Here is a 12,474-nt window from a genome sequence, read left to right as displayed (position 1 = left end):
TTTTTAAAAAAAAAATTTACTTTTTGTACATATTTTCGTAAAAAGACAAAAAATTATTCTAAACATATTAATTTTTTTATATCATATTTTAACTAAAAAGTCAAAAAATTACTAAAAAAATTTGTTCTCAAACGAGGCCTCTCATATAGGTGTCGGGTATCTTAGCATTACTCTTCTTTAAATTGGCCCCCACTGGCTTGAAAAAAATTGAATAGCTGGACTAATTATTTAGTAGGTCGAGAATTAATTACGTTTTTTTATTAAATATTATTTAAAAATTTATTAATTATTACTTTTTAACAGTAGCTTAAAAATTCTGTTAAAAAAATATTAGTAATTATAAATTTTAGTGACAATTTAAAAAAACATCGCAAAAAAAAGTTACTAATTTTAAACTTTTAGCGATAATTTGAAATTTTTGTCACAAAAAATCACTAATTGCAAGTTCTAATTACAATTTATAAAAATCGTAACAGAACAAAATCACTAATTATCAATTTGTAGCAATATATGTAAAAAATTGTCACAAAAAATTATTTTTAATAGTGATTTTACTATAATTTATTTTCAATAAGACTTATTGGGAATTAAGTCAACTATTATGACTTGTTAGTAATTTACCCAAAAAATTGTTATAATTTGAGAAAATAAAATAAATAAGAAAAATTACAACAACCAACAAAAAAAAAATCTAGATTTTATAAAACTTTAACTACTTTTTTTATTGTTTTAGTTTAAACTTTAAATTTTTAAAAAGACATCAATTTATAACCATCATTAAAGTAACAGTGTTACCTTAGACAATTTAATTAATTTTACAGGATTACTTTAGACAATTTAATTATTTTTTTGCCGATAGTGTTGATTTTACAGGATTACTTTAGACAATTTAATTATTTTTTGTCCATAGTGTTGATTGGCATGGCGTTAGTGGCTACGGACTAGGAAAAGATAGAGAGGGGGTGGCAGTGACTTCTGGAAGGGGAAGAGTATCAATGGATTGCTAACAAGGTTGGAGGGATGATAGTGGATTGGGATAGAGGATGAGTGGTGATGGACAACGGTATAGTTAAGTTGTATGTCAATAATGATTAAGGAAAAAATAGTTAAATTGTTTATATTGCCTATTTTTCATTAGTTATTACTAACAAATATAAATGAATGATTAGAATTAATACTATATTAAAAATTAAAGGTATATATTGAATCAATTAAAAAATTAGAATTCGATTTGTGGACCAAAGTCAAACCTTGAATTTTTTTTCCTCCCAAATAAATAATTTTGTTTTCTCACTATTATGTTTACATGAGTAAAAAACAAAAATATATGACATGAATGCCACTTATATACAATGGTAAATAGTTAACGAGTCTAACAGTACAGTTCTGTCCACAAATCACATAAAGGTTATGTGATCATTTACAAACGTTAAAAGAATAGACCGTACATGGCCCAAACTACAAGAGGTAAAGTGAAGTTTGCTCAAAAAAAATTTCACCCATATTTTTACTTTTTAAATATATTAAGATTAAGTGAAGCCAAAGATTAAAAAAAGCTGATTAAAACATTTTTAAAAAATCATTAAAAATATAAAAATCTAAATCAAAAACTAAGAGAAAACTGTTTCTAAAAATTGCAAACCAAACCGGATTTAGGCACTAATCATTAAACCACAAAAGTAAACACTCGTGCTCTCAAATTAAAAAACAATAATCACATCAAATCCTAGAGGCTCCAAACCAAATAGATAGAGGGTCCAAACAACTTCTCCAGTCAAAAACAAACAGAGGAGAAGTGGAATACTAGAATGAAAACGAATCAGTTTACTGCTTCTCCTCTTCGTGGTTGGGTGCTTCTTTGATCTCCTCTGCTCCATCATCCTATAAATAGGTCCAGTAATGCATGAGTTAAAACAATACATTGATACATAACCAAAAAGAATGAAATGTAAAAGGTACTAAACCTGCATGTCTGAGGTCCACAAAGTCAGATTATCACGAAGGAGTTGCATTATCAAAGTGCTGTCCTTGTACGAATCCTCTCCCAGTGTGTCCAACTCTGCAATGGCTTCATCAAAAGCCTGATGGAAATCGGATTACAATTAGAAACAGGCACTAGTTACTAATAAATTAAAAATAACTCATTCATTAACCAACTATAACAATAGAACTATCAAGAGGGCACCACAATTATGCTTGTAAGGAGCATTCGTCTAATTACTCTTTTTTGGGGCAGTTTCTCATTTGCTCACTAGTTTGGTTCATTAAAAAGAAGACTTCTGGTTCTTAAAGAGCCCCAGACAAAAGTCGCACAACAATGTTAGTTATACCCTAGGCCCACATTCATGAAATGAATCTAGTTAACTAGAATGAAGTACGGATTATAAAGTACAAATATGGCTACTTTTTAGCAGAGGACCCATATGTTGTCCCCGTATTTGGTAAGCATCTGAATTATACAAAAAGGGTCGCGATAAAATTCAGATCAAAGAATGTGCAAAAGAAAAGTGAACTCGTCATGTCCTTCCCCAAATTAACATTGAACCTTGATTAACAAAAATTTCAGTTATTAATATCCTCTTTTTATCTATAGAGACTAAGATATGTTCCTTTACCTGTTTTGCAAGGCTGCATGCTCGATCAGGAGAATTCAAAATTTCATAGTAAAATACAGAGAAGTTAAGAGCCAATCCAAGCCGAATTGGATGTGTTGGAGCCAACTCTGTATTTGCTATATCCTGCAAAGAGAACATTGAAATCAAGATGGAAACAGTAAATAACAAGAATGAATCACAATTATCAAAACAAAGAAAGTTATATAAAACAACCCTAAAACCTAATCTAACTTTTACCGTTAGAGAGAGCACAACATTTGCAATATAAAAAGAAAAATCTACAAAACTGCATATATAATAAAAGACAAAAGTTTTCCCATAGATCACAGAAATGTGTAGTTCATAAACTCCACAGACGCCATGCGCCAATACGTTGGCATTTAAAGGGGAAGGGTGGGGTAAGGGCATAGTTGTTAAAGGCTCACGGCGCACTAAGGTGAGAAAATCTCCCAAAGCCTAAGCGAAAGGCACAACATAAAATGTGAGCATGAAAGAAGTAAAGTGCATGTGACATAAGAATGTATATTATACATGCACTTGCAAGCATAGTTGTCAAATCGGGATTCGTATCGGGAATCAAAATGGTCTCGTACCAAATCGCGAAGCGAATCGAATCGAATCGTGAATTATAAAGATTCAGTCATTTTTTTTTAAATTACTTAAAAACATATATCTACACATTTAAATGTTATATATATCTTGTGAATATGAAATATTTAGACTTAAATTAATAAAAATGTTATTTTGAATGATAATCACATGGTTTAATAGGTAAAAAGTTAACAAATGTTATTATGTAAGGTCACCATCATATCATTTTTTTTTTTTTAGACAACCATTCTTAATAAAAATAATAACCAAATGGACAAACTATCAATTTCCAAAATAACAATAATTAACAACGGTATTGATCACTAAAAACCCCATGATCACTAAAATAACAACAAATTATGTATATATGTTGGTTATTTTAGTATTAAACGCTATTAGAAGTTGCATTATGTCATTTTTACTAAAAAGATGGAGGAAAAAAAAGTCGAAAATATGCCGGACACAATAATTTCAAAAATTGTATGAATAGTAAAAAGTGAATCGAATCGTGAATCGATTGTGAATCGTGCAACTCACTAGAGATTCACTTCCAAAATAGATTCACCCATAGATTCATATAGATTTTACAAAAATTGTGAATCGAATCGTGAATCATAAGATTCTGATAACGGAGCTTGCAAGTGAAAGCATTTTGAGATATGTAACCGAAACAGAAAAAGGAGAAATTTTGTTGACACATCAACTAAGAAAGTTAGACAAATCAACACAAATGTAAATATTTTGAATTGATAATTTTGGTATAGGCATTCACGAAAGCAAATAACCATTTCCATTTTGCAAATTGCAATAATGAAAAAGTTAGTTGTAAACTTTTTAAACATATTATTAAGCTAAGCATTTTACAAAGATCTATTTCATATAATCAAACATAAGCTTATGAACCTAGAATACAAAAACAAAAACAAAACAAAAACAAAACCAAAAAAAAAAAAAAAAAATTATTGGTATAAAGACTGTAAATATGGTATAAAACATATCCATTAGTGGCTATTGAAAAATAAATAAAAGATAAAGATACTTTTATATTATCTAAAAAAGTGTGCCTTTCTTGAGCCTAAAGCCTACAAATGGAGCCAAATAAAAGGCACGAACCTAAGGACTTTATGTGAATCTGAAGAAGGTGTCTAACTTGGCATCTATGTTACACGGACTCATCAGATTCGACGAAGTACCCATGTTGACACGACACGACACGATACGGGTATGGGTACGAGATACAGTCAGGATACGGCATGGAGAAAATGGATATGGCAAACGAGGAAGAAAGATGGTATATACGGCTGAAACTCAGAGATGGAGAGAGAAAGTGATAGAGAGGGAGAGAGAGGGCTGAAACTCACCTTTGCGAAGCATGTCGAGACACAAAGCAAGATCGAAGGGTAAACCCTAGTCGCGAACTAGACTGAATCGAAGGAGATCTGAAAACCAACATCGCGAAGTTGAATCCACCCAGAAAATGACTCTAGGACTTCGATTTCCCTTTGTTCTGTGTGTGTGTGTGTCTCTCTCTCTCTCTCTCTCTCTATCACCTTCTTTGACTTCGTCTTCTCCTCCTCTCTGTTCTCTTTCTCTGCATTCTATTTATAAATGATACTAATATAATAATATATAATAGTATTCTTATTATATAATATTATTCACTCAAAAAAAATATTGTATAATATAATATACCATAAATAATATAATTTTTATGTCTAAAATAAATAAATAAAATTTATTTTATCATATATAATATAATTTATTTTATACCTAAAATAATTTTTATTTGTTATTTATATTTTATTTGTTATTTTTTTAACAAATTTGTTATTCCTTTTTTTAAACCATCTTCATATAATAAATATATTTTAAAAAAAATAACTATTTAACGTATTCCCATACCCGTATCCAAATTTAGATCCATATCCACGTATCCTCAATTTTTAATTTTGAAATGTCCGACCTCTACATACACCCGCACCCGATACCTGCACCCGAGTCCATGTAACGTAGCTTGGCATAGAATAAGGCACTTTCTTTGATGCTTGCTAAGTAAGAGGGCATTTTTTGGATCCTAAGCATGCCTTTAGTGGTTAGTAGTGGATAGGATTTAGTTTTTTATTTTTATTTTATATATATATATAATTCTTATCCTAATGTTTCTAACAAAATATGAATTTCTTATCCCAATGTTTCCAACAAAATATGAATTTATTTAATTTCTATAGTGAAAAAAGATCCATATAACTAACCCCACCTAAATAGGTCTAAGACTTCGTTTCATATGATTTGGTTACCCTAATGTTCATATTCAAATTAAATTTTCAATTGAGCAGGTCAGTAGCACCAGCAATCAAAATGATTTGTGCTATATAGACACTTAAAATGTGTTGTGTAGTGTAACTATGTCATGCTTGGTCCTTGATTGTCAAACAAAAGGGGAGATCAGGTTCCTAGTTCACTTGGATACCTTTCAATGCCTAATATATAAACACTCTTCGTATTTACACTTCAAAGATCAAATCAAATCCTGTGCCTATCATTTTAAGATGAATTCGACATTCAGACATACATGACAATCTGACATGAGACGAGATTTATTTCAAAGCATCGAGGTTATTTGGTGGTCTTGGAGCAATGTTCTACACCATCCTTCACATAACACTCATCATCTTGTATATATAAAAAACACACACACACACAAAAGTCGTGAGTCCGTCTATTTTAGCCAACAAAAATCAAGTCAAGGCACCACAAGTAGGGGTGTGCATAATGTTGGACAATCTTCACTGTATTTAAAAGATTAAATTATGTTGTGTACAAAACAACAACAAGAATAAAAGAAATAGAGAAAATGAGAGAATTTGTTTGATTACAAAAATCAAACTCGAAATAATAATAAATAAATAAAACCACAGATTTTATTTTGTTACAAAAACAAAAATAAAATCTGATTAAATAAACAAATAAAAATAGAATAAAATTAAACAACTTACTTGGTTAATTTATTTGAATAACTTTTCTGATCAAGTCCAGTGTTTAACACTGTGTCCTTAAGACAGATTCGTCCTCTCCACGGTGCTTTCAGAATTCGGACGTCTATCTCCCAGGATGAAATGATCTACCACAAACAATAGCAGCACTACTAATTGTTTGCCTTACGAACACACTAAGTGTTTACACTCTTTCTTTCGGAAATAAAATGCAGCAAGATGAAGAATATAAATAGCAGAAGTGAAATACGAAATTTCTGAATGGAAAACATCAAATGAGGGTGGTCCTATTTATAGATGTGAAGGTGGCTCTTGGTTTTGAATTGAACAGGTATGTGGCTCTTGGTTTTGAATTGAACAGGTATGATACCTGTTGGTTTTGAATTCAAACAGATAGCAAAACGGGAAGGGCTCTGTTTGGATGAGCAATAAATCCAAAACCGTTTAATTCTGTTTGAAAACGGGAAGGGCTCTGTTTGGATAAGTAATAAATCCAAAACAGTTTAATTCTGTTTGAAAACGGGAAGGGCCCTGTTTGGATGAACAAAAAATCCAAACCAATTTAATTTGAATTCTGGATTTTATTTTAATAAAAAATAAAATTAAATTCAAATGTTTTTGGCCCAAAAAGATTAGAAGCCCAACCCAACCACACACCACGCACCCGCGCCCAAGCCCAGGCCGCCCGATCGGACGGACGGCGACGGCGGCGCGCGCGCGTGTGTGGTGATTTTTGGGTCCAATGGGTCTAGCCCATTTTGTCCATAACCTCTCCCTCTAAAACACTTGGGTACCCCTTGGGGCACACCCCAAGTATCTCACCCTAAGCCTTAGAAACCCTTTCAAAACTTCCTACCAAATCAATGTGGGACAAGCCAATTACAACCTTAAGGAATTTCCACCAAAACTTCATTTCCATGGAGCACACTTTGGCTTCAATTTCCCATTCATTCGGTAATGGTTTTGAGCAACCAAATATACCACGTGAATCACAACGCGGCATAGAACGCGTTACCACTTTGACCCGAGTAAATCGACACTCGGGGCCCACCTAAAAAATAGACCGAACTTAGGAAAAAATTCTGGTTTTATCCATAATTTTATAACCATTTCCAACAATCCTCCACATGAATGGAATTTGATGACAACGGAAATGCAACAATATGCAGACTTTAACGAAATAGTATAAGTTGAAAATATCTTGCATCAGGATAGGTAGTTTTCGGCTTTGAACCTTCCCTAGCGATAACCTATCGGACTTACTGGCTAACCAATGGACGCGATGCCTTGAATTGTTCAGCCGTTTGTGTAAGCCAAGACAATAGGTTTCACACAAAATATCTTCTAACACATCGTGGTTCTCACTGTTGTGTTCATTTTGGCCTTGAACGCACCTGGTTTTCATAAGTGTTTCTAGAGAATTTAGCCTCTTCATTCTCATAGAACCGGCCCCAGTTCAACACTCATATAGGTGATTCTTATTGTGAGTATCTCCTTATACTCGTCTTGATTTTATACCTTAATCAAGATATAAGTAATCATTAAAAGCAAAGCTTATCCTTATACCCCTGCAGACAACATATGTTGCAGATATCACTCTCATCATAGGAATGAGTAGGAAATTTAATCCCTTGGTGATTTCTGGCTAGCCATACATAACTTAGTTGTCCCTTTGAACTTAGTTCTTGGGATCTCCAGTCATATAAGTAGGGTTACCATTATGACGACTCTTATGTAATAGGCTTTAATCCCATCCCCTTCGATGAACTATACACTAGCTCTTTTGTCAAACCTTTTGTTAACGGATCCGCAATATTCTCTTTAGATTTTATATAATCTATTGAGATTATTCCATTTGACAATAATTGCCTTACGGTATTATGTCGACGACGAATATGTCGTGACTTACCGTTATACATGTGATTCTGTGCCCTGCCTATTGCAGATTGACTATCACAATGAATGCAAATAGCTGGCACAGGTTTTGGCCACATTGGAATGTCTTCTAAGAAGTGACGAAGCCATTCTGCTTCTTCACCTGCTTTGTCTAAAGCAATGAACTCGGATTCCATTGTGGATCGTGCGATGCAAGTTTGTTTCGTGGACTTCCAAGAAACAGCAGCGCCTCCTAGAGTAAAGACATATCCACTTGTGGATTTTGAATCTTTAGTATCCGATATCCAATTGGCATCACAATAACCTTCGAGTACTGCTGGATATCGAGTAAAGTTCAAACCATGATCACGAGTAAATCTTAGATATCTAAGAACTCGAATGATCGCTTTCCAATGGTCTTCTCCAGGGTTACTAGTGTGCCTACTCAATTTACTGATAGCATAAGCTATATCAGGACGAGTACAATTCATTAGGTACATTAGGCTTCCAATGATTTGGGAGTATTTTAACTGAGACACTGCATCACCTTTATTTTTCGATAAATAAAGACTGATGTCTACAGGTGTTCTAGCTAAATTCAAATCATCCTTGATAAATTTATCAAGAATTTTCTCAATATAATGAGATTGAGATAATGCATATCCGTCAGATGTTTTAGTAATTTTCATTCCTAATATAACATCTGCGACCCCATATCTTTCATATCAAATCTTTTGTTAAGCATCTGCTTAGTTGATTTGATCATGTTTTGACTGCTTCCAATGATAAGCATGTCATCCACATAAAGACAAACTATGACATATCCTTGGTCAGTGTTTTTAACATAGATGCATTTGTCACATTCGTTTATCTTAAACCCATTAGTAAGCATTGCATGATCAAATTTTTCATGCCATTGCTTAGGTGCTTGTTTTAATCCATAAAGGGATTTTACAAGTCGACAAACTTTCTTTTCTTGCCCTGATACTACAAACCCTTCGGGTTGTTCCATATAGATCTCTTCATTTAGATCACCGTTTAAGAAAGCTGTCTTAACATCCATTTGATGTATTTCTAAATTAAACAACGCTGCTATAGAAATAAGCATGCGAATGGATGTTATTCTTGTCACAGGGAAATATGTGTCAAAATAGTCCAGACTTTCCTTTTGTCTGTAACCTTTAACAACAAGTCTTGCTTTATACTTGTCAATTGAACCATCTGCTTTCATTTTTCTCTTGAATATCCATTTATATCCAAGAGGTTTAGAACCTGGTGGAAGATCCACCAATTTCCAAGTATGATTTTGCATAATGGATTCAATTTCATTATTAACAGCCTCTTTCCACAAAGGTGCTTCAGGACCTGTCATTGCTGCCTTAAAGCTTTGCGGTTCATTTTCTAACAAGTATGTCAGAAAATCTGGACCAAAGGATTTTGATGTTCTTGCTCTCTTACTTCGTCTAGGTTCATCATTAGTTAAATCCTGTTGGTCAAGACTATTACTAGTCTCTTGTGTTTGATTGTCATTAGTCTCTTGACTTTGTGTACAATCATAAGTTCTTTTCTGTGAACTTAATTCCTGTCCTTTCTTGTAAGGAAAGACATGTTCAAAAAACACAGCATTCCTTGACTCTATAATAGTGTTCACATTTATATCAGGTATATCTGATTTATAAGTCAGAAACCGATATGCACTACTATTCTGAGCATAACCAATAAACACACAATCTACTGTTTTTGGTCCAATCTTAGTCTTTTTAGGAACAGGTACTTCTACTTTTGCCAAACACCCCCAAACTTTTAAGTATTTGTAGGAAGGTGGTCGACCTTTCCACAATTCATAAGGAATGCTTTTGGTTTTCTTGTGAGGTATTCTATTAAGAACATAATTAGCAGACAATATTACTTCCCCCCACAAGTTCTGTGGTAAACCTGAACTTAGTAGCATGGCATTCATCATTTCTTTTAGGGTTCTATTCTTCCTTTCAGCAATTCCATTTTGCTGTGGAGAATAAGGGGCTGTAGTTTGGTGAATAATGCCATGTTGTGCACAAAATTCATTTAATGGTGCATCATATTCACCACCCCTATCACTTCTAACCATTTTAATGGTTTTACCAAGTTGATTTTCAACTTCTCTTTTGTAGAGTTTAAACATTTCTAAGGCTTCATCTTTACTTCTAAGTAAATAAACATAACAATATCTTGTGCAATCATCGATAAATGTTATGAAATACTTTTTGCCTCCTCTAGTTTGAATAAATTTTAAATCACATACATCAGTATGAATTAATTCTAGAGGTTCGATTTTCCTTTCAACCGATTTAAATGGAGCCTTAGTTAGTTTCGCTTCTATACAAATTTCACATTTATGATTAGGATTAATTTCAAACTTTGGTATATAATCTAAACCAATTAATCTACGCAAAGCATCAAAATTCACATGTCCTAATCTACCATGCCATAAATTTGACTCAAGAATAGAAACAAAAGATGTGTTATTCTTATTCATAGCAACTTTCGGTACAACTGTCATTACATTCAACTTAAAGAGACCATCACTCATGTATCCCTTACCAACATACATACCACTCTTTGTTAATACAAATTTATCAGACTCAAATACAAGCCTAAAACCATTTTTACTTAACAAAGACCCAGAAACTAAATTCTTCCGGATGTCAGGTACATGCAGTACGTTGTTGAGGGTCAGTTATTTCCTTGATGTCATCTTCAAGATCACTTTCCCTTGTCCAGCCACAGTAGAAGTAGAAGAATTTCCCATGAAAAGTTGTTCACCATTTGCTGCCTCATTGTAGGTAGTGAACATCTTCTTGTCCGCACATATATGACGAGTTGCTCCAGTGTCAACCCACCACTCTTTGGGATTTCCAACCAAGTTAGCCTCAGACACCACAGCAGAGAGGTTGATGTCATTCACTCCGTCAGAGATGTAATCCAATTCTGTTACATTGGCCTGATTGGTGGTCTTCTTACTTGTACTTCCATGATTCTTTTTAGGGCGGCGGCAGTCAGAAGCTCGATGTCCAGTTTTGCCACAGTTATAGCATTTTCCTTTGAACTTTGTAGAGACCCTAATTTTTGTAATTACCATTAAATCTCTAACCTTCAGTTTATTTCAATAAAGCCCTTGAATTTTTATTTAATTGTGTTTTAAACCCTAAAATCAGAAAGCATTGCGGAATAATTCAACTAAACCCTAATCGATCCCGGTAGATTAATAATCACCTTTAAAACCATATTATTAGTTATTAGACCCTATCATTAGATATTAATCACTCTAAAATTTTAATTCCCGATAATGCCGTTTTTGCTCGGTTTCTCGCATTTGTTTGCGCTTTAATTTAACGGGACCCGAATTTATTATTTTAACTATTTTCTAATGTTAGTATATTAATAACATATATCAAGGTTTCATAAATTTAGACTTGGTCCCTATACACTTTTATTTTATTTCATTCCAACCCTTAATTGTAATATCTTATTAATTAATGTACTTGTATTATATTATGTTTATAAATACAAATATCTCATACAAATATCATATATATATATATATATATATATATATGTATGTCTTGGAGCCCAAGTTGTTGACCATGTGATGGATAATAAGGGCCATAATTGCAACTTTGACAATTTGCACTTAGGGAACTTAGTCCCCAAGAAACCTTCCCAATCTTTTCTTTATATATATCTATATATGCACACTTCTCCCCCCTCATTATATACATTTTCAGCCATCTACTAGAGGAGTGAGAGAGAGTGATCTTGGAAAAAAAAGAGAGAGGGAGAGAGTGAGAGAGAAGAAGAGGAGAAGAAAAGGAAGAATTGTGTTAGTCTTGTACAACAAAGGTAAACATACAACACCTCTTCTCTCAAGTTCTCTTACCACTTGTTTTTCCCCTCCTAATACATGCTCTTTGTATATATATGTTGTAGTCTAGGCCTACACTCTTGTATAAGTGTGTATTAATCAGGAAATGGTATGCTTCACTTTCTTTCTTAAATTTCCAGCAGCAAATCTTTTCCCTCTCTTGAATTTATTTTCCCACCAAAACTCCATAAACTCAAAATCTGTTTTTATGGTACAATATTTGGTATGTCTAGAGTATGTGGTAATTTTTTGTAGGTCCTAAGGATGCGTTTTTATAACCTAAACAAATTTTCTAAGTTTGATACTCACAGAACCAGAAAAACAGTCAACTTTATCTATTTTTAGAAAATTCCAGAAAAATAATCTTGAGCCCAATTTTATGTCAAAATCTTAATCTTGGTGTTATATTTTAACTAAAATTTTTTTGAGCTCAAGAGAGCGAGGGGTTTGAGAGAAAAACCGATTTGCGTAACGGTCAACGAATCTGGACAGATCTTGG

At 33.1% G+C, this 12,474-nt stretch overlaps 1 protein-coding gene across 1 annotated transcript in view; it reads right to left on the bottom strand.

Annotated features, from left to right (window-relative positions):
• Positions 1 to 1,624: 1,624 nt before the first annotated feature.
• The window catches only part of LOC114259655 (14-3-3-like protein C), a 27,890-nt gene continuing 17,040 nt past the window's right edge, over positions 1,625 to 12,474 (bottom strand). Inside the window, exons 2-5 of the mRNA XM_082897342.1 lie at positions 4,568 to 4,624; positions 2,616 to 2,738; positions 1,965 to 2,081; positions 1,625 to 1,881 (exon numbers count right to left, since the gene is read on the bottom strand). Of these exons, the coding sequence (XP_082753468.1) occupies positions 1,825 to 1,881; positions 1,965 to 2,081; positions 2,616 to 2,738; positions 4,568 to 4,624 (354 nt within the window). The 3' untranslated portion in view covers positions 1,625 to 1,824. The remainder of the gene's footprint in view (positions 1,882 to 1,964; positions 2,082 to 2,615; positions 2,739 to 4,567; positions 4,625 to 12,474) is intronic.

This window comes from Camellia sinensis, chromosome 12 (assembly GCF_055761805.1).
Source record: "Camellia sinensis isolate YWXY chromosome 12, ASM5576180v1, whole genome shotgun sequence".
Classification (NCBI taxonomy): domain Eukaryota; kingdom Viridiplantae; phylum Streptophyta; class Magnoliopsida; order Ericales; family Theaceae; genus Camellia; species Camellia sinensis.
This window is presented reverse-complemented; position numbering and strand designations above follow the sequence as displayed.